Raw genomic sequence first — 19,348 nt, 5'->3', positions numbered from 1 at the left:
CAATTATTTAATCTAATATGTATGTTTTAGTATTTTTAATAGTTATAGGTTTAGTTCCAAATAACATCACTGATTGAAAAAAAATGCATATGGAATGGAATTGAAAGGAAAATTGTGTTTTATTTACGGTTTTATATATTTTTATTTACTGATAGATTTTTTTTTGTGTCAAACTAAAAAAATATATTTACTTGTATGGCAACAAGTGACCCATTATTTATTTATTTATTTATTTATTTATTTATTGTCTTTCTTAAACATGTAAATTTAGATTTATTTTTTATTTTAGTTAGTAGCCAAGTATTTTATCTAATATTTACATTTTGTTTCAGTATATTTTTAATAGTTATAGTTTTAGTTCACAATAACATCACTGAATAATAAAAAGAAACATATGGAATAGGATTGAAAGGAAATTTTTATATATATTTTATATATTTTTATGTCGTCCTAAATTTTATTTTGTATTTTTTATTTTTCATTCATTCATTTATTCATTCACTTATTTATTTTTAGAGCAACAAGTGACCCAATATTTATTTATTTATTTATTTATTTATTTATTTATTTATTTATTTATATGTTGTCTTAAACATGTAAATTTAGATTTTTTTTTATTTCCGTTTTAGTTTAGGTTATTTTAGTACTTCAACTTGTTTTATTTCAGTTAGTAGCCAAGTATTTCATCTAATATTTATGTTTTGTTTCAGTATTTTTAATAGTTAAAGTTTTAGTTCACTATAACATCACTGAATAATAAAAAGAAACATATGGAATAGGATTGAAAGGAAAATGATGTGTTTTATTTACTGTTTTATATATTTTTATGTCGTCCTAAATTTTATTTTTTATTTTTCATTCATTCATTTATTCATTCACTTATTTATTTATTTTTAGGGCAACAAGTGACCCAATATTTATTTATTTATTTATTTATTTATTTATTTATTTATTTATTTATTTATTTATATGTTGTCTTAAACATGTAAATTTAGATTTGTTTTTTATTTCCGTTTTAGTTTAGGTTATTTTAGTACTTCAACTTGTTTTATTTCAGTTAGTAGCCAAGTATTTCATCTAATATTTATGTTTTGTTTCAGTATATTTTTAATAGTTATAGTTTTAGTTCACTATAACATCACTGAATAATAAAAAGAAACATATGGAATAGGATTGAAAGGAAAATTATGTGTTTTATTTACTGTTTTATATATTTTTATGTCGTCCTAAATTTTATTTTTTATTTTTTATTTTTCATTCATTCATTTATTCATTCACTTATTTATTTATTTTTAGGGCAACAAGTGACCCAATATTTATTTATTTATTTATTTATTTATTTATATGTTGTCTTAAACATGTAAATTTAGATTTATTTTTTATTTCCGTTTTAGTTTAGGTTATTTTAGTACTTCAACTTGTTTTATTTCAGTTAGTAGCCAAGTATTTCATCTAATATTTATGTTTTGTTTCAGTATTTTTAATAGTTATAGTTTTAGTTCACTATAACATCACTGATTTAAAAAAAACATATGGAATGGGATTGAAATAAAAATATTGCGTGTTTTACATATTTTTATATAGTACTAAAAATATTCATTTATTTATTTGTAGGGCAACAAGTGATCCAATATTTATTTATTTATTTATTTTTTAAACATGTAAATTTAGATTTATTTTAGAGAATTTTAGTACTTCAATTTGTTTTATTTCAGTTAGTAGCCAAGTGTTTCATCTAATATTTATGTTTTATTTCAGTTTTTTAATAGTTATGGTTTTGGAAAGTAAAATTATGTGTGTTTTTTAACATTTTTAAATTTATTTATTAATGTATTTATTTGTAGGGCAACAAGTGGCGCAATATTTATTTATATAAAAGTATTTTGGTAGGATTGGTTGTCTTTTCTGACTGTTGTGCTGAAAAAAAAAAAAATCTTATCCCAGCCTAAACTGGTTTGCTGGTCTAAATTGGTACCTAATCTTGGTAAAGCTGTTTTGTTGCCTGATTTTAGAGAGGTTTGTACACAAACTAGCAAATCATCTGTTTTAGGCATTTTCAGCAGGGTGTTATTACATAAATTATATCACATTTTCTGTCAGTGCTGTTCTAATGAAAATCCACTATTAGTTCACCCACATATATTGACAAAACAGAAGCCTTTTCAAAGGGTTTACTTACTTTTACTTTTTCACACTATCATTTTCACACATTTTCTGTGCATAATTTAATAACACTGTATTATCTCTCCTACAAATTTCCATTATAGATCCTGCTGTGGCTAAATCTGAAAACATTGTATATGTGGGAACTGATAGAATTAAATCGAATTGCTGCGTTATAGAGTCGTCCAATTACGATCCCAAACAGCGTGTGTGTTTCTGATCGATTTTATGTAAATATGGCGGGCGAACCTGCCAGTGAGACAAATATACAGAGGAAAATCGTCCTTGTCCTATTGATCCCGGCTCATATAATCACTAATCTATGGTCGCACTCGAACACATCGATCAGGCCGCTCATCCAACACGGTGAACAAACACAAGCGGGGTGATCGGTCTCTTTTTAGCAGCTCTTGGGTTACAGTACCAACATTAGTCGATTGCTTTAGCTCTGGCTTTCTTGTGTTAATGTATTTGCTGAACAGTTACAGTTGAGACTATTTTAAAATGGCCACATGACATGCTGTTGATAGTCAGTCTGGTGTTTTTTATTTAATGTATAAAATGTCATGGTTTTCGCAAAAATATAAAGCGGCACAACTGTTTTCAACATCTTGAGCATTAAATCGTCATATTAGAATGATTTCCGAAGGATTATGTGACACTGAAAATTCTGAACATTACATTTACCTTCTGTAACAATCATCAAAAGTGCTGTATTTTATTCAGAATAAGCTATACACTCTTAAAAATAAAGGTGCTTTAGAGTTCTTCCATGGCATCGTGAAGCACCTTTAAGAGTGTAGAGTGAGCCAGACTTTATAGTTATAGTCAAACATCTATTTCAGAGAATCTAGAAAGCGACTAGTTGAAATAACATTGTGATGTTGAAATCACAAGCTCATGTTAGACCTGTCAAATACTGAGCTGCTTGAAAAGTCTTTGTTCATGTTTTGTTCTCTTCTGCGTCTTTCCACTTGTTCTCTCTCAACCTATTTTAGCATGCACAGAAATACTTCACTTTATTAAAACCAAAGAGTTTCTGTAACTCAGAGGCACATTGATATTCTGTTCATACTGCAGACACTTCACAACTGATTCCGACAGAGTTTAGCATTGGCAAGTTCAAATACACTGTCCATCTTTAATTAGACGGTTAACTATTTTCTTTTTAAGTAACTATTTGAGCATTTAGCAATTTTCTAAAGTCAGCATGATGATGTCACCTACTTTTTTTGGGACAGAGTTAACGTCTTGTGATGACAACATTTTAAATCATGTTTTCATTTAAATCATTGCTTCTTTCTAAAATCCATTATCCATAATAACTGTTTTGGCTTGTAAATGATACTTGATCTGTGAAGATTTCTCTCCTGATTCAGACATTTTTCACTGGAAAAAAGGCATATTTTTTAGCCCTTAGTGGTGGATTTGATTCTTACAAACATGCAGGTCTTTGCTTCAAAAGATGTTAATTGATGGACTGGAGTGGTTTGGATTGCTTGTGGATTATTGTGATGTTTTTATCTGCTGTTTGGACTCTCATTCTGACGGCACCCATTCACTGCAGAGGATTCATTGGTGAGCAGGTATTGTGATGCTACATTTCCTAATGGTGAATTTGTTTCTTACAAACATGCAGGTTTTTGCTTCACATATGTTAATTGATGTGGATTATTGTGGTTTTTATCAGCTGTTTAGACTCTCATTCCGACGGCACCCATTCACTGCAGAGGATCCATTGTTGAGCAAGTATTGTGATGCTACATTTCTTAATGATGGATTTGTTTCTTACAAACATGCAGGTTTTTGCTTCAAATATGTTAATTGATGTGGATTATTGTGATGTTTTTATCAGCTGTTTGGCCTCTCATTCTGACGGCACCCATTCACTGCAGAGGATCCATTGGTGAGCAAGTCTTTTGATGCTACATTTCTTCATGATGGATTTGTTTCTTACAAACATGCAGGTTTTTGCTTCAAAAGATGTTAACTAATGTGGATTATTTGTGGATTGTGATGTTTTATTAGATGTTTGGACTCTCATTCTAGCGGCACCCATTCACTGCATGAGATCCATTGGTGAGAAAGTATTTTGATGCAACATTCCTTAATGATGGATTTGTTTCTTACAAACATGCAGGTTTTTTGCTTCAAATATGTTAATTGATGTGGATTATTGTGATGTTTTTATCAGCTGTTTGGACTCTCATTCTGACGGCACCCATTCACTGCAGAGGATCCATTGGTGAGCAAGTATTGTGATGCTACATTTCTTAATGATGGATTTGTTTCTTACAAAGATGCAGGTTTTTGCTTCAAATATGTGAATTGATGTGGATTATTGTGATGTTTTTATCATCTGTTTGGAATCTCATTCTGACGGCACCCATTCACTGCAGAGGATCCATTGGTGAGCAAGTATTGTGATGCTACATTTCTTAATGATGGATTTGTTTCTTACAAACATGCAGGTTTGTGCTTCAAATATGTTAATTGATGTGGATTATTGTGATGTTTTTATCAGCTGTTTGGACTCTCATTCTGACGGCACCCATTCACTGCAGAGGATCCACTGGTGAGCAAGTATTTTGATGCTACATTTCTTCATGATGGATTTGTTTCTTACAAACATGCAGGTTTTTGCTTCAAAAGATGTTAACTAATGTGGATTATTTGTGGATTGTGATGTTTTATTAGATGTTTGGACTCTCATTCTGACGGCACCCATTCACTGCAGAAGATCCATATGTGAGCAAGTATTTTCATGCAACATTCCTTAATGATGGATTTGTTTCGTACAAACATGCAGGGTTTTGCTTCGAATATGTTAATTGATGTGGATTATTTGTGGATTATTGTGATGTTTTTATAATCTGTTAGGACTCTCATTCCGACTGCACCCATTCACTGCAAAGGATCCATTGGTGAGCAAGTTTTGTGATGCTACATTTCTTAATGATGGTTTTGTTTTTTACAAACATGTAGGTTTTTGCTTCAAAAGATGGTAATTGATGGACTGGGGTGGTGTGGATTACCAGTGAATTATTGTGATATTTTTATCAGCAGTTTGGACTTTCATTCTGACGGCACCCATTGACTGCGGAGGATCCATTGGTGAGCAAGTATTGTGATGCTACATTTCTTTAAATCTGTTCTGATGAAGAAAAACTCTTGGACAGCCTGAGGGTGAGTAAAGTTTAAAGACATTTTCATTTTGTGGTGAACTTTTCCTGCAGCATATGTAGGCCACTCGCTGGGTTTTGGACCAGAGCCGTTGTGTCGCTCTCATTTGAGCAGTGAAATGTGTTTACAGCATGTGACACGCCACTTTCATTTATCATGCAGGCTGTGCATTAGTATAGTGTGTGTGTGTGTGTGTGTGTGTGTGTGTGTGTGTGTGTGTTTTCTATTGGTATATTTTGGCTTGTGTGACTGTGTGAAATGAATAGGGTTTCATCTTTTAACGCCTCTCTTCACATAAGCACACACACTGACTGACATGAATTATTTGCCAGACATTTATATTCACTCTTGCTGCACAGGCTTTACCAGTTCAGAGATGTCACAGTTGAAAAATTCACTAAAGATCTTTCGTACATAATTCAGTGATACTGGATGTTTTGTGGAAATAGCCAGTTTGTACGTACGAGAATGTGAAACTTTTCGTCTTGTTCAGATAGGCGGCAGAAATACAATTCATTTATTTATACATTTTGCTATATCCGACTGAAATCACTAGCTGCTTGCAGTCCAGACACATTAAATGTTATGTTTACAAATGGGATCCAAATCTGATGTCAAACTAACATGCATTTGCAGTTTAAAACCTGATTTATATGTATATTCGTATATATAAAAAAAACCCTGTTCAAAAGTTTACATGCACTTAATACTTTTTAGTTACCTGAATGATCCACAGCTGTGTTTTTTTTTGTTTAGTGATGGTTGTTCATGAGTGCCTTGTTTGTCCTGAACAGTTAAACTGCCCTCTGCTCTTCAGAAAAATCCTTCAGGTCCCACAAATTTGTTGGTTTTCCGCAATTTTTGTGTATTTGAACCCTTACCAACAATGATTGTATGATTTTGAGATCCATCTTTTCACACTGAGGACAACTGAGGGACTCAAATGCAACTATTACAGAAGGTTCAGATGCTCACCGATGCTTCAGAAGGAAACACAATGCATTAAGAGCCAGGGGGCGAAAACTTTTGAACAGAATGAAAGTGTGTACGTTTTTCTTATTTTTATTTTTTCATTTAGTACTGACCTTTAGAAGTTACAGAAGGTACTTACATGTTTCAAAATAACTTAAATTTACTCTATTCTTCAAAATCCAAAAGTTTTCACTCCCTGGCTCTTAATGCATCGTGCTTCCTTCTGAAGCATCAGTGAGCTTCTGTAATAGTTGCATATGAGCTCAGTGTGAAAAGATGGATCTCAAAATCTTACAGTCATTGCTGGAAAGGGTTCAAATACACAAACATGCTGAAACACCAAATAATTTGTGGGACCTGAAGGAATGAACTGTTCAGGACAAACAAGGGACTATCCCTAAAAACAAAAAACAAAACAAAGCAAACAAAAAAACAGCTGTGGATCATTCAGGTAACATAAGTGTATGTAAACTTTTGAACGGGGTCGTTTTTATAAATCCAACTATTAATTTCTCTTGTGGACTACATTTAAATGTCTTTTATGTGAAATATCTTATTCAGTTTTGCAGTTTCTGCAAGGTGTATGTAAACTTTTGACTTACATTTCTAACAAAAACAAGCAATTTCTGAGTAAAAAAATTGGTTCTAGACCTTTTTTCCCCCAGTGCAAATAAAAGCCTTTTTTATATAATACAACTTTTGAAACAGTTCAGGTCGGGCAACAAAATTCAGTTTAAATCTTTCAAGTTTCGACACATTTTACATTTAAAGTCATCTTGGCTTTACCATCTCTCAGCACAGTTTTCATTTGCACTGTAATTTCCACTGTTTGTGTTTCAGTCTTCACACACATACTGATGTATTTGACTTCTTGTATCACTCCTGATCTAGAGTGTTTGCGACTTTATCACACTTTCCATGTTTGTTTGTTTCTCAGTATACAGCGACTACAGTAACATAATGGAGAAGGGAAAGTCATTTCCAGTCCTTCAGCAGGTCTGAAGAGGTTTTTAAAAAACAAACAAACAAACAAAAGCCACTTGAGCGGCAGTCCGGATGAAAGATGAAGGTCGGGGCCTGATAATCTCTCCTCTTCCAATTTCTTTCTGCCAGAGGTTACCAAAGCAACCATCAGCACATCCGACCACTCCAGGTTAGTGATTTAAGATGCAAATCAGAATCAAAGAGTGTATTTACTGGACAGCACAGGTCTGTGGAGTCACTAGTAAGTGCGCTCATACGGCAGAAAGGCCAGCGTTTACTGCTGGTGGTGTGTGTGTATGAAAGAGCCTGTTCAAGATCACTCACCCCTCTGGGATTCGGGCTGGAGGCGAGTGCTGAGGTTGCGTTTCTGCTGAGTTTCCATTGTGTCCTTGAGCGAGAGACTTTCTGCTACAGCGGGCCGTGCTTTCAAGCGCTTCAATGCCTCTCTGCTTAAAGCATCTGCAAAATGAGAATGATTTTGAATAGGTTGCACATGATATTAAAGAATTTTAGAAGATGAAAGTTTTCTCATTTTACACCGCATGCTCCACGGCTCTCATACCAGAAGAGAAGAAACCATCAAATTAAGCACTGATTCTTAACATTTCTATATTTGTAAAATCATGGTTTGATCTTTTTATTGCACCTTTTAAGAGGAATTTTTAAGGAAGAGTTACTACATCACAAGGATGTGAGTTTGCATGCTTGACAAATTACACAATCATTTTCAAAATTCATATTTCATAAAGAAGATGGAGACACTGTTGAAATATTTTTTAAAAAGCATTAAAGATCCTGAAGAACTCAATAAAAACTCAACATTACTTATATTTCAGAAAGAAAATAAGAGTTTTTAAGAATAAGTCACTTTGCAATAGTTAAAACTGTTAACTTTATTCAAATACGATATTAAAATAAAAATTGAAGATCATAAAAAACGTAATATTTCATATTAGTTATATTTTAGAAAAAAGAAAACCAGATTGAAAAAAAATACTGTTATAGTAAGTGTTTGTCATTAGTTAATTTTGTTAAATGTATTGTAAAAATTTCAGGAAATATGAAATGAAAAATGTAATTTCATGTTAGTCATGTTTCAGAGAGAAGAGATTTTTAAGAAATTACGGCAATTGCTTTTGTTTGTGTATTATTTAAGTTAACTTTATTAAAATAATATAAATATCAGAATGAATATGTAATCATTAAAGAACATGTTATTTTACTCATTTCAGAAAGACATAGGTGTTGTGTACTAGTTAAGTTAGTTAAATTAAAGTGTAAGAACATGAAATTTTTTTTTATTAAAATTTAATTTACTTTTAAACCACATAAATGTATATTTTACAGAATATTTTTAGATTAATTAACAAAAAATATAGTACTGCTATTTAATTTAGCTCAAATCTTTTACTTTCTCAGCTGGTTTGTCCATCTGAAAAACACAGCTCTAGTCTGACAATAACATTCATCTGCATTTATGAATAAAACAGAATATACAACCAGAAATCATGCATTATGAGACCAGAAATGTGACCCTGGACCACAAATCCAGTCTTAAGTAGCACAGGTATACAGTATTTGTAGCAGTAGCCAACTATGCATTGTATGGGTCAAAATTATAGATTTTCTTTGCCAAAAGATGCCAAAAATCATTAGGATATTAAGTAAAGATCATGTACCGTAAATATATCAAAACTTAGTTTTTGATTAATATGCATTGCTAAGAACTTCATTTGGACAACTTTAAAGGCAATTTTTCTTAATATTTTGAATTTTGTGTTGGCAGTTTGTATGCACAACCACCCTACAATGATAAAAATCCACTTAGTGGTATTTTTTAATCTATAAAAGTAATATCCCCTTTTAAAAATCAGGTCATTCTCAGCTTATTGTTGGTGTGATGTCACACAGACAGAGGCCGCTCCCATGATAGTTGATTGACATGAGCGCCTTACCTTAGACCCGCCCTCACCGAGCTGAAACAGTCTGACTCCGATCGCCATTGTGTGACTCTGTGTTCTGTTGTTAGATGTAATAATGAACATAGCAGTCGTCATTTACCCCCGACATCTGAGCCGCTGAAGAAGCAGAGTATTAATGTTACTTTCGTTTTTGAAAGGAAAGTGCCGATCCCGATCTATGTTGTGCAAATGCTTGTATGCAGCTTTACCCACAGCAGAAGTGAGTATTGTGCATCTTTGCAAATGGCCTTTCTTAATAGTGTGCTTGTTAGCAAGTTTAGCCGCTAAACGAGGTTAAAGTAAGCATTACGGCTCGTCATCCCACGGCAGAGAGGGGCAGGTCAAGCAGAGCTCATTATCATTTAAAGGAGCATGCAACAGAATAGCTTGCTCTAAAAAGGGCTGATTTTGAAAAGGTAAAAAGAGTGTTTTTTTACACTACCATTGAGAAATTTTAACCAAAGTATGTTATAGACTTCTCATTAAGACCCTAAAGAATCATATCAACTTGTGGAAAATGTCATCCGATGACCCCTTTAGAGTTAATAGGGCCAAGTTTGATTTCATCTTCAAAGTATTTTTTTCAAGTATTCAGTCTGTTTGTTACATCTGTCTCTGCAGCACTGTGTGAGTCTTACTCATTCACTCACAGTCTGTTTCTGGCTGTAGACACGGGGACAGAGATGCTAATTCCTCCATGCTCTGATTAAAGGAATTCCACATTTGCATCAGTACCAGCATCATTAGAAACCACAGGTGCCGCCAGAGCAATTAACAAGCCGTGAAGCGTTGCTAGGTGACCGACCATAGACATGAGATGTAAAGATACGAGAGCTTAGATGCAGTGGCAACTGCAGCTCAAAATGACTGTCACCTCTCTCTCTCTCTCTCTCTCTCTCTCTTATACACACTGTCCCTGCACTCCACAATAGTTAGAGATCTTATTTAAGATGTTGATTTTTTTTGCATTCACAGCTGTTCTTGCTCAACAAATTTGCTAGCAACTCTCAGAAGATACAGGTTTGATTTCACTAAGACGCTGACAATAATGTTTCTGTGGTACGGGAGGAGAGTGGGGTAAACTGTGCTAATTGAGAAATGAGACTAAAACTAATGCTAACATAAAAATAATGCTTTCTAAATGTTTTTCAGTACACTGTAAAAAATGACCGTGAATTTAACAGTAAAAGATTGTAAAAATGCTACAGTAAAAACCCGTTAAATGGTTAACTGTAAGTTCCCCTACTATATATGATTAAAAACTGTATTGGATAATTACATGTACTTTTACAGTAGTATACCGTTTATGGAGGTAAAAAAGAAGAACATATGATTTATAGTAAATAACCATAAACTGACATTGATTCATTGCGTTACATTTCAAATTTTATGTTTTTTGTTGTTGTTGTTGTTGTTGTTGTTTTTCATTATTTATTTATTTATTTTAACTCTTTTGAATTTTAATTGCTATATATTGTTTGGCCATTCTTGAACCCTTGGCTCTTTTCCTTCCTCTGTTTTCTCACATTTGTATTTTCTAAGCAAATGTTTAATAAAAAAATAAAAATAAAAAAACAATATGGATGGAACAAAAAAAAAAACTGTAAACATTTACACATAAAAGAAACAATGTTCATTTAGTTGTTTTGTCTTTGTGTTTACATGATTACAAAAAGGATAAAATGGCTGGTAAAAAAAATAGAATAGAAAGTTCAAAAGAACAGCATTTATTTGTAAATAATAAATAATAAAAATATTTTGTATACAAATTATTATTATTATTATTATTATTATATAGTAAAGACATGTATAACATATTATTATAAATGTCTTTACTGTATAAGAATAATAAAATTCAAGATTTGCCCTAAACTGTTAAATGGTAGTATATGGTTTCCACAAAAATATGAAGCAGCACTGCTGTTTTCAATGCTGATAAGAAGAAGAAATGTTTTTGATCAGCATATTAGAATTATTTCTGAATGATCACGTGACACTAAAGACTGGAGTAATGGTGCAAAAAACTCTCTTTTTATTAAATATATTCAGATTTGAAATTTTATTAAACTGAAATATATATTTCCTCCTTGGTCTGCGTCCGTGGAACCCAGCGGTGTGCAGTGTCCTTTGGACCGTCTGCCTTGAGATGTTGCCACCAGCAGACCCCAGATTTATCAGGATGGCCTTGGTGGTTATCCTTGAATTCTTTTTTACCTCACACACTATCCTCTTGGCCAGCACATGTATCACTTTTGGCTTCTGACCATGTCCCCTGAGATTTTTCACAGTGCAGAACTTCTTGTATTTTTTAATAATACTTTTCACTTTAGTCACTGGAACTTCAAAACATTTAGATATGTATAGCCCTTTCCTGACTTGTGAGCAGCCACAATGCGCAACCACAGGTCCTCAGTGAACTCCTTTGTCTTAGCCATGACTGTCCACAAACCAACAGAAGAGAGCTTCTGTTTTTTACCTGTTGAGTTGATTAAAACAGCTGTTCCCAAATGAATTAGGGTAATTAGCATGCTTTAGAACAACTTGGACTATTTGGAATGGTATAGAACTTTGGATTTTCCCACAGACTGTGACCGTTTGCAAAGGGTATGAATAATTTTGGACATGACATTTTTTGTTCAAATGTAAGAAAAAGCTGAGAATAATTTTTTTTTTCCACAATGATGCCTCTTGTACATCATCTTATTATCTTTTGGGAGAAGCCTGTGTCATTTCTTGTCAAAAAAAAACAAAAAAAAAAAACTTGCTGGTTGAATAAGTAACTTTAAGTCAGAATTTGCCAGGGTTATGAATACTTTCAGGCTTGACTGTGTGTGTGTGTGTGTGTATATATATATATATATATATATATATATATATATATATATATACATACATACACATCAAATAAATGCAAACTTTGTTGGCAAAAGAGACTTCTTTTAAAAACAACCTTAGTTATTTCAAACTTTTGATTGGTAGTGTATTTGCAAAAAAAAAAAAAAGAAGCTCATCACAGTGTGCAGGTTGCACTCCCTATTCCCTAAATGTAGATGTTGCACTAAAGAGATTGTCTTGTCCCCTTCAAAGCACATCAGAAAGTATTTGCTCGGCAGATGAGAGAACATAACGAATCTCCTGACACGAGCGTTTGGACATCTGACATTATACCAATCTGAACTCGGCGGCATCTAATTGACCTTTGAAGAGCAGAATACATTTCTTGCCACGCAGCCGGCAGACTGATGCGTTTGTTAATCTAACGTTAATTACGGGCCAAAGTCGCACAATAATGAGAATATTCTTATTCTTGGCAGGAAAAAGGACGAAAAGCTCTTGACAGTAGCTCGCTTATTAGAGCCATTTCCAGATAATGCAACATTTCTCATTGTGCTGATGACGCGTTTCTCTAAAAATGTGTTGAAGTGTCTCCCTAAATATTGTTCCCAATTAATTAAAGTTTTAATGCTTATATTATAAAGTGATGAAGGTCCCTACTGGTCCTGAAGTGTTTCTGTTTCATCTCTACGCCCTTCAGGAGGATAAGTATCAATAACTCTCATCTGTCATTTTTCCTCTGTGATCACAGGGCATTTGCTAATAGTCAGACTCCCACTCATCTGAGCTTAAAGCAGAGAAGCGGTGAGGCCCACAAGCTAAGAGCCCTGGATAAATGTTAAGGGAAATCATGAATCATCCTTTGATGTGTTTCTCTCGTTCAGACGTCAGCTGCCTTTGCCTGGAGAAGTGGCCTACAAAACACAAGCGCACTGAATGTGGAGTAACACTGACCCCATCTGATGACTCACTGCAGGTACATTTTCCCAAAATGCTTATAGAAATGACCAGGAAAGAGATGATTGTACATGGCACTCAGCCTCAGTCACCATGAAATCAAAACTCCATTGTATGGGTCAAAATGATCGATTTTTCTTGTATGGCAAAAATCATTAGGATATTAAGTAAAGATCATGCTCCATGAAGATATTTTATAAATGTCCTAATACCACAAAAAAAAAAGTAAAATAAAAAAAGTCAGAATAACAGTTCTGAATGAATGAATACTTATAACTTTCAATTTAAAAATGAAACCCAGAGGGATCGAAACTAAATGGGGCAAAGAATAGATCCTTGGGGAACTCCACAGGTCAAAACTAGTTGGGATGGGAAAAATTGTTCTAGTATCAAAATAGGATTTGAATTAGTTTAAGGCACAACCTTTATCATATCTGGGTGGTCAGTATACCCACAAAAAGTTCTTATTGAGCCTTATTGTTACTTAAAAGTCCCATATTGTACACATTTCTGGAGGTTTATTTTAGTTGTTGATGTCCTTAAGAATATATATTTGCGGTATAAGTGCCAAAATCCATCTCAATATATTTTTACAGCTCCTTTTTTAGGAGCTCTGTCAAAAACAGGTCGATTTTGGCCCATCTAATTAATATTCATGAGCCTCTCTTCTGATTGGCCTGTTGTTTTCTGAGTGACGCACAGCCAGGCCAACCACAGTTAACTACGGTCATGTATGCTTTAGCCGAGCCCAGAGCCATAGAGAGAGCCTAGCCTGCTGATACTCAACAGGATATTTCAGAATGATCATTAATGTTTTTTCTTTTTCAAACACCGAATGCAGTAAGCTACATAACTGTTGCTTTAGTAAAGCCCCTTTCACAATGCGCGCTGATTCTGGAAAATTACGGGAACGAGCGTTGTGTGAACAAAAGCCAGAACCATAAAGGCAGTGTTGTAGTGATGATGCACGTTATCATGCGACTCTTCACGACGAAAAAATACGTGCAAAGTGGAATGAAGCGGCGATCGGGCAGAGCCAGCTCCTCACTATCAGCGCTGAAGCACAGTTTGTTCAGGTTAGTTTCAGTTTAGTGAAACGTATGTGTCGCATTACATCTCACATCCAAACGTCACATGTCTTTATGGGTTGTGTGTAAAGCACGCACAGATTCCGGAAAACAACTGTGAATGAACCAAATCAAACAATTCCAGAACAAATCATGGGACACATTATCCGTGTATTTACCGGAATGGCTGAGTGAAAGAGGCTGAAGCTGACGTGCCAGTGGTCTCTTATTTTCACGTTGTTCTGAAGCCTGTGTAATGATGTAGTTTCGACATCTATCGACTGAACAGGGTTTTCTCGACTTGTTTTCGTGTTGTTGTTGCTTAGCAATGTTATGGACACGATATTGTCTGGGTTTGACAAAAGGAGGGTGGGACGTGATTGGTGCTCGGGGTGGTGACTGAAGGCGATGACTGAGTAGATCAGACATCACATCCTTGCGGAAGTCACAGTGGCTCGTGAAAATGAACAGCTACTTTATTCAGGCTGTGTGCAGTTTACTGTGGATTGACTGTTTTGAAACTCATATGGTAGTTACATAGCCCCTAGACCTCAGTTATCATGAAAAAAGCCAGAAAGTTTCGATTTTGACAATATGGGACCTTTAATTAAAACAATGTTGGAAGTACTGCATTACAAGTTACAGTATGCAGTACTTGCAGTACAACAGTATGCAGTGTTCAATTAATTAAATTAACAATTTTTCCCTGCATTTTTCAGAATTAAGCACTAGTGCTGCAACATCTGGATGGCAGTCACAAACATCTGCATTCATGTTGTTTCTTTATTCTCTTGTATATGCTTTATCTTTCTTTATGTATTGAAGAATCTATAAATTCATTTGCAGAATTGCTAGAAAAAAGTCTGAATTGTGAGCATAATTAGAATGACTTCTGAAGGAACAAGTGACAGTTTTCATTTGTTTTCAAATTATGGTGGTGTTGATAATAATTCATAAAATGTTTTTATCTCGAACATATATTCTTAGGTGTGTGTGTATTTGTGCATGAAAAATATTGTATGTCCTGGAAAACAATCAGATAACTGGTTGTTAAAACAAAGTTTCAGCTCGAGAAACTGAATGTAAATCTGGAGCTGAAACCACCAAGCATGCACAGAATGAGGATACAACAGAAACAAAAATCCACCTGGTAAATGCAGGTTTTCCCTGAATGATGACACAAAGGTTAAATGTTTTACCATGCTGTGTGAATAATTCCAGATAAAGAGATTGCCGTGTGAATCTAAATAAGTAGTACATTCATAAATGCATAAATACACCATTTTACTGTTGTTTAATAACTTGCTGTCTTATGCTATCAGGATAAGTTTGCTCCTCTACTTGTAATCTTGCTGCCATGACATGATATCACTTGGCTAAAGAGCTGTTCATGTTATTAATTTTACTATAAAGTAATAGTAAAGGTGTATTCTAATGCTGTGGCTATACCATTTAATGAAATCAGCAAGCTACTTAAGGTCTTCTGTAACAGTAATTTATACTATGAGTGTTGTATTTGTCTTCATGCATTCTTTTAGATTCATACATCATATGCCTTGGTTACAGTCTGAAAAAAAAAAACCCAACAACAACAAGCTCTTGACAAGCTCTTAAAAACTAAATGTCTAAAGTGCTGTTTTGTGCTGTTGGTAGCCCTCAATGACCAACTAGAAATGAACAATGAAAACTTGTAAATTAATTCATTAATGGTAAGTTTCCTTTACTCTATATACGGTGGAAAACTGTAAAAGATCCAGCCAAATTTATAGTAATACTGTTAAACAGTTTTTAAAAGTGAAAAAATAAATAAAGAAAAAACTATAAATATACTCAGAAATTGTGAGCATAATGAATGACTTTCTAAAATTTCAATTACTGTCAATAATGAAGATTCGTAAAATACTTTATCTCAGACATAGGTCACACTTTATATTAGTTGGCCTTAACTACTATGTACTTACATCAAAAAATAAGTACAATACTTTCTGTGGTCATATTGTATTGCAAAACACTTTTGCTTCTATTAAGGTGGAAAACGGGTAAGATTAGGGACAGGTTTGGTGGTATGGGTAGGATTATGGGTGGGTTAAGGCGTAAGGGATCGGTCAACTGCGTAATTATAGATGTAATTACAGAAATTAATTACAGATGTAATTACATAGGTATTTTTAAAAATATAAGTACAATGTAAAAACAAGTATATACACTAAGTGCATTGTACCAAATTATTAATTTAAATGTAAGTACATAGTAGTTAACTTATTTATACGCAAAGAAAGTGACAGAGAAAATAACTATAAATAAGTTATTAGTTAAGTTTATAGTGATTATCTTTTTCTAATCTTTCAGGAAACATCATTTCAAGTGGTTTTAATTTCAGGCAGCAATTATTCATTTATTCTGATGAAATATGGTGACATTGCTGTAACTGGAAATCTAGTGCAGGTAAAACAAACCTGTATTAAAAACAAAATGTTACTATTCACTACTGTACAAAATTATATGCACTGTATAAATGATTTATATGAATAATGCTTTAACACATTTTCAGGCTGGATATGACACAATAAACTCCACACAGTACTTTGTGATTCCTGGATCAAACAACGGCAGCTCCATCGCAAACCTCAGGAACTCCAGTAATGTCAATGTTCCCGGTCGATGGGCCTTCAGGGTGGACAGTGGATCAGAGTCAAATAATGGTAACCTTACAACTCACACATAACTATCAGTTTGTTTATCATTTTAATGTGTTGTACCCAGAAAATATTATTTTACATACCAATGTTAAGACAACAAAAAGTCAAACTTCATTTCAGTTATCTATGATGTTTTACAAAAAAAATCATCTAACCCCATATAATGTTGTATGATTAGTGTTAACAAATACAAATAAGCATTTAGGTGTTTGTGTGTGTTTTTTATGGAAGTAAAATACTGACAAATGTTTTTGAAGCAAAACAGGGTGCTGTATAGCACTAACTGAAATAAAATGCATGGTATTAACAGTGCTTGCATTTTAAGGTTGTGCAATTCAACATGGGTGGATATTTAGGCTGTGAATTTTTCAAGTGGAAACATAAAATTTCATTTGTAAAATTTTCAATGTTAATAATACAGATTATTTTAAAATACAACTTTCACAATTGCATTGTTTACAATTTCAATATTAAATATTCATATTGTTTTAAAATACAAATTTAACAATTGCAGTGTTCAAAATTTCAATACTAAATAATTTCAATACAACCTTTGATACTTGACAGGACATTTCGGTGCGTATTATTTCGCTTCCAAAAATTCAGCGATTCAAATTCGCCAAGCAATTCGATGCTACACATCCGGGTATGGCAGGAAGAGCAATTGAGCATCGATACAAAATCGCCGCCTGTTGCTTTCCGCTTCACCAGCAGGTGGTGAAAGCGAGTCTTGCTGAGACCATTGCGGTCCGTGTACCTTTTATTCATTTGATTTGTAATTTGAAATGAAATAAGCATAAATAAGAAAACGGCTCCTTTATTCGTTTTTTTATTTGTTCAGACAACGAAAAACCGGTGACTCCATCCAGAGCCATAGAGACCCCATCCATTGTTCGTTCAACAAAATAAAAGATCGTTATTTATTTTAATTCTTTTGCAGTCTTTAAAACAACAAACATACAAGTGCAATAACATTTATTACATCAAAATATAATATAACTAAGGCAGTTAAAAATAATCATAATAAAATTGGAAAAGCAATTAGAAAATCACATAAGAAATGTACATAAGAAGTAAATAGTTACAAATGAATCAAACAATAGAATAAAGGCTTTAAAATAATTTACAGCTTTGGTCGCGTTATTTCTTGATTTTTTATTTTTTTTAACGATCGCATACCTGCTGTTTCTATTAAAAGGAGAGTCAACAAGACGATAGTCCTCTGACTAGGCTTTCTTCTCTAACTCTTTTCACAGAAATATTTATTTCATAAATATTAATCTGCACCCAGCATGTTTTATTTTGCTGTATGTTTTTTTTTTTTTTTTTTTTTTTAATCTGAGTATCTTTTAGACATTATACTCAGTTTTGGACAAGCGATGGTAAGTGCAAATACTGTAATGCAAATCGAAGGTTACCCAGGGTGGAAAATTATGTTTTTATTGTAGGTACTGTATATCATAGCCACAAGAACGTTTCATTTCGCCAGGATTTAAGTTATTATAAGTGTGCATAGATGCTCAAGTAAAATGTTGACATCAGCTAGATAAAAATAACACTTTAAAAAGTCGCTTTTCACGGTGTTACATACAGCACGAGCAACAGCTGGCCAGACGAGCGATCCAGCGAGATGATTGACAGGTCCATAGAGGAGGCAGAAGCCAAGAGCGCAAAGTGAACTTTTGTTAATTAAGAAGAAAATATAGGTGCCTGCAGGTAATATACATATACCAATATAGCCACAGAAACGTTTTATTTTGCTGAAATTTAGGTTAAATCTGCACAGCCTAGATGCTTAGGTAAAATGTTGATCAATAGCTAGATAGGCTTGTGCAGAGTCGGTGTTTCACGGACTTTCGGCCATCCACCGATTGCTCACCAACTGGGTGGGCCCAGGGAAATAAAATATTAGGCTAGAGTTAAAAAAGAAAGTTTAAACGAAAAAAAAAAACCCTGCTATTTTATACTTTATCTATCTATCTATCTATCTATCTATCTATCTATCTATCTATCTATCTATCTATCTATCTATCTATCTATCTATCTATCTATCTATCTATCTATATTAATTGTTGTGTCAATCATCTCGCAGGATCACTCGTCTCGTGCGCTGTTGCACCTGCTGTATCGTCCTGAAGCGGACGATTGTCTGTTGTTCCGCTTAACTACATTAATATTATTTCTATAAAAATTATTTTATTATACAATTTTTATAAAAAAACGAAAGGTGGGACGTGGGCAAGTAGCCTACGTTGGTGGATGGCCGACCACCGTGAAACACCGACTTTTCAAGCCTATATTACTTATTATATAACTGATATCAACATTTTACTTAAGCATATACACTGTCCACATATATAATAAGTGGCAAAGCTGGCAAAATGAAACGTTCCCGTGGCTATGATAGTACAGTAAAAAATACTCCACCCTCGGTATTCAGCCTATTTGCATTACAGTATTTGCACTTACCATCGCTTATCCCAAACTGAGCATAATGTCTAAAAGAAACACTTGACTGAACATTGAT

The 19,348-nt window shown here is 33.6% G+C and overlaps 1 protein-coding gene across 1 annotated transcript in view; it reads right to left on the bottom strand.

The window, feature by feature from the left end:
* LOC141297542 (pancreatic secretory granule membrane major glycoprotein GP2-like) overlaps positions 1 to 19,348 on the bottom strand; it is a 34,393-nt gene that overhangs the window by 6,746 nt on the left and 8,299 nt on the right. Inside the window, 1 exon segment of the mRNA XM_073827962.1 lies at positions 7,627 to 7,761. Within this exon segment, the coding sequence (XP_073684063.1) occupies positions 7,627 to 7,761 (135 nt within the window).

This window comes from Garra rufa, chromosome 22 (assembly GCF_049309525.1).
Source record: "Garra rufa chromosome 22, GarRuf1.0, whole genome shotgun sequence".
In the NCBI taxonomy this organism is placed as follows: domain Eukaryota; kingdom Metazoa; phylum Chordata; class Actinopteri; order Cypriniformes; family Cyprinidae; genus Garra; species Garra rufa.
This window is presented reverse-complemented; position numbering and strand designations above follow the sequence as displayed.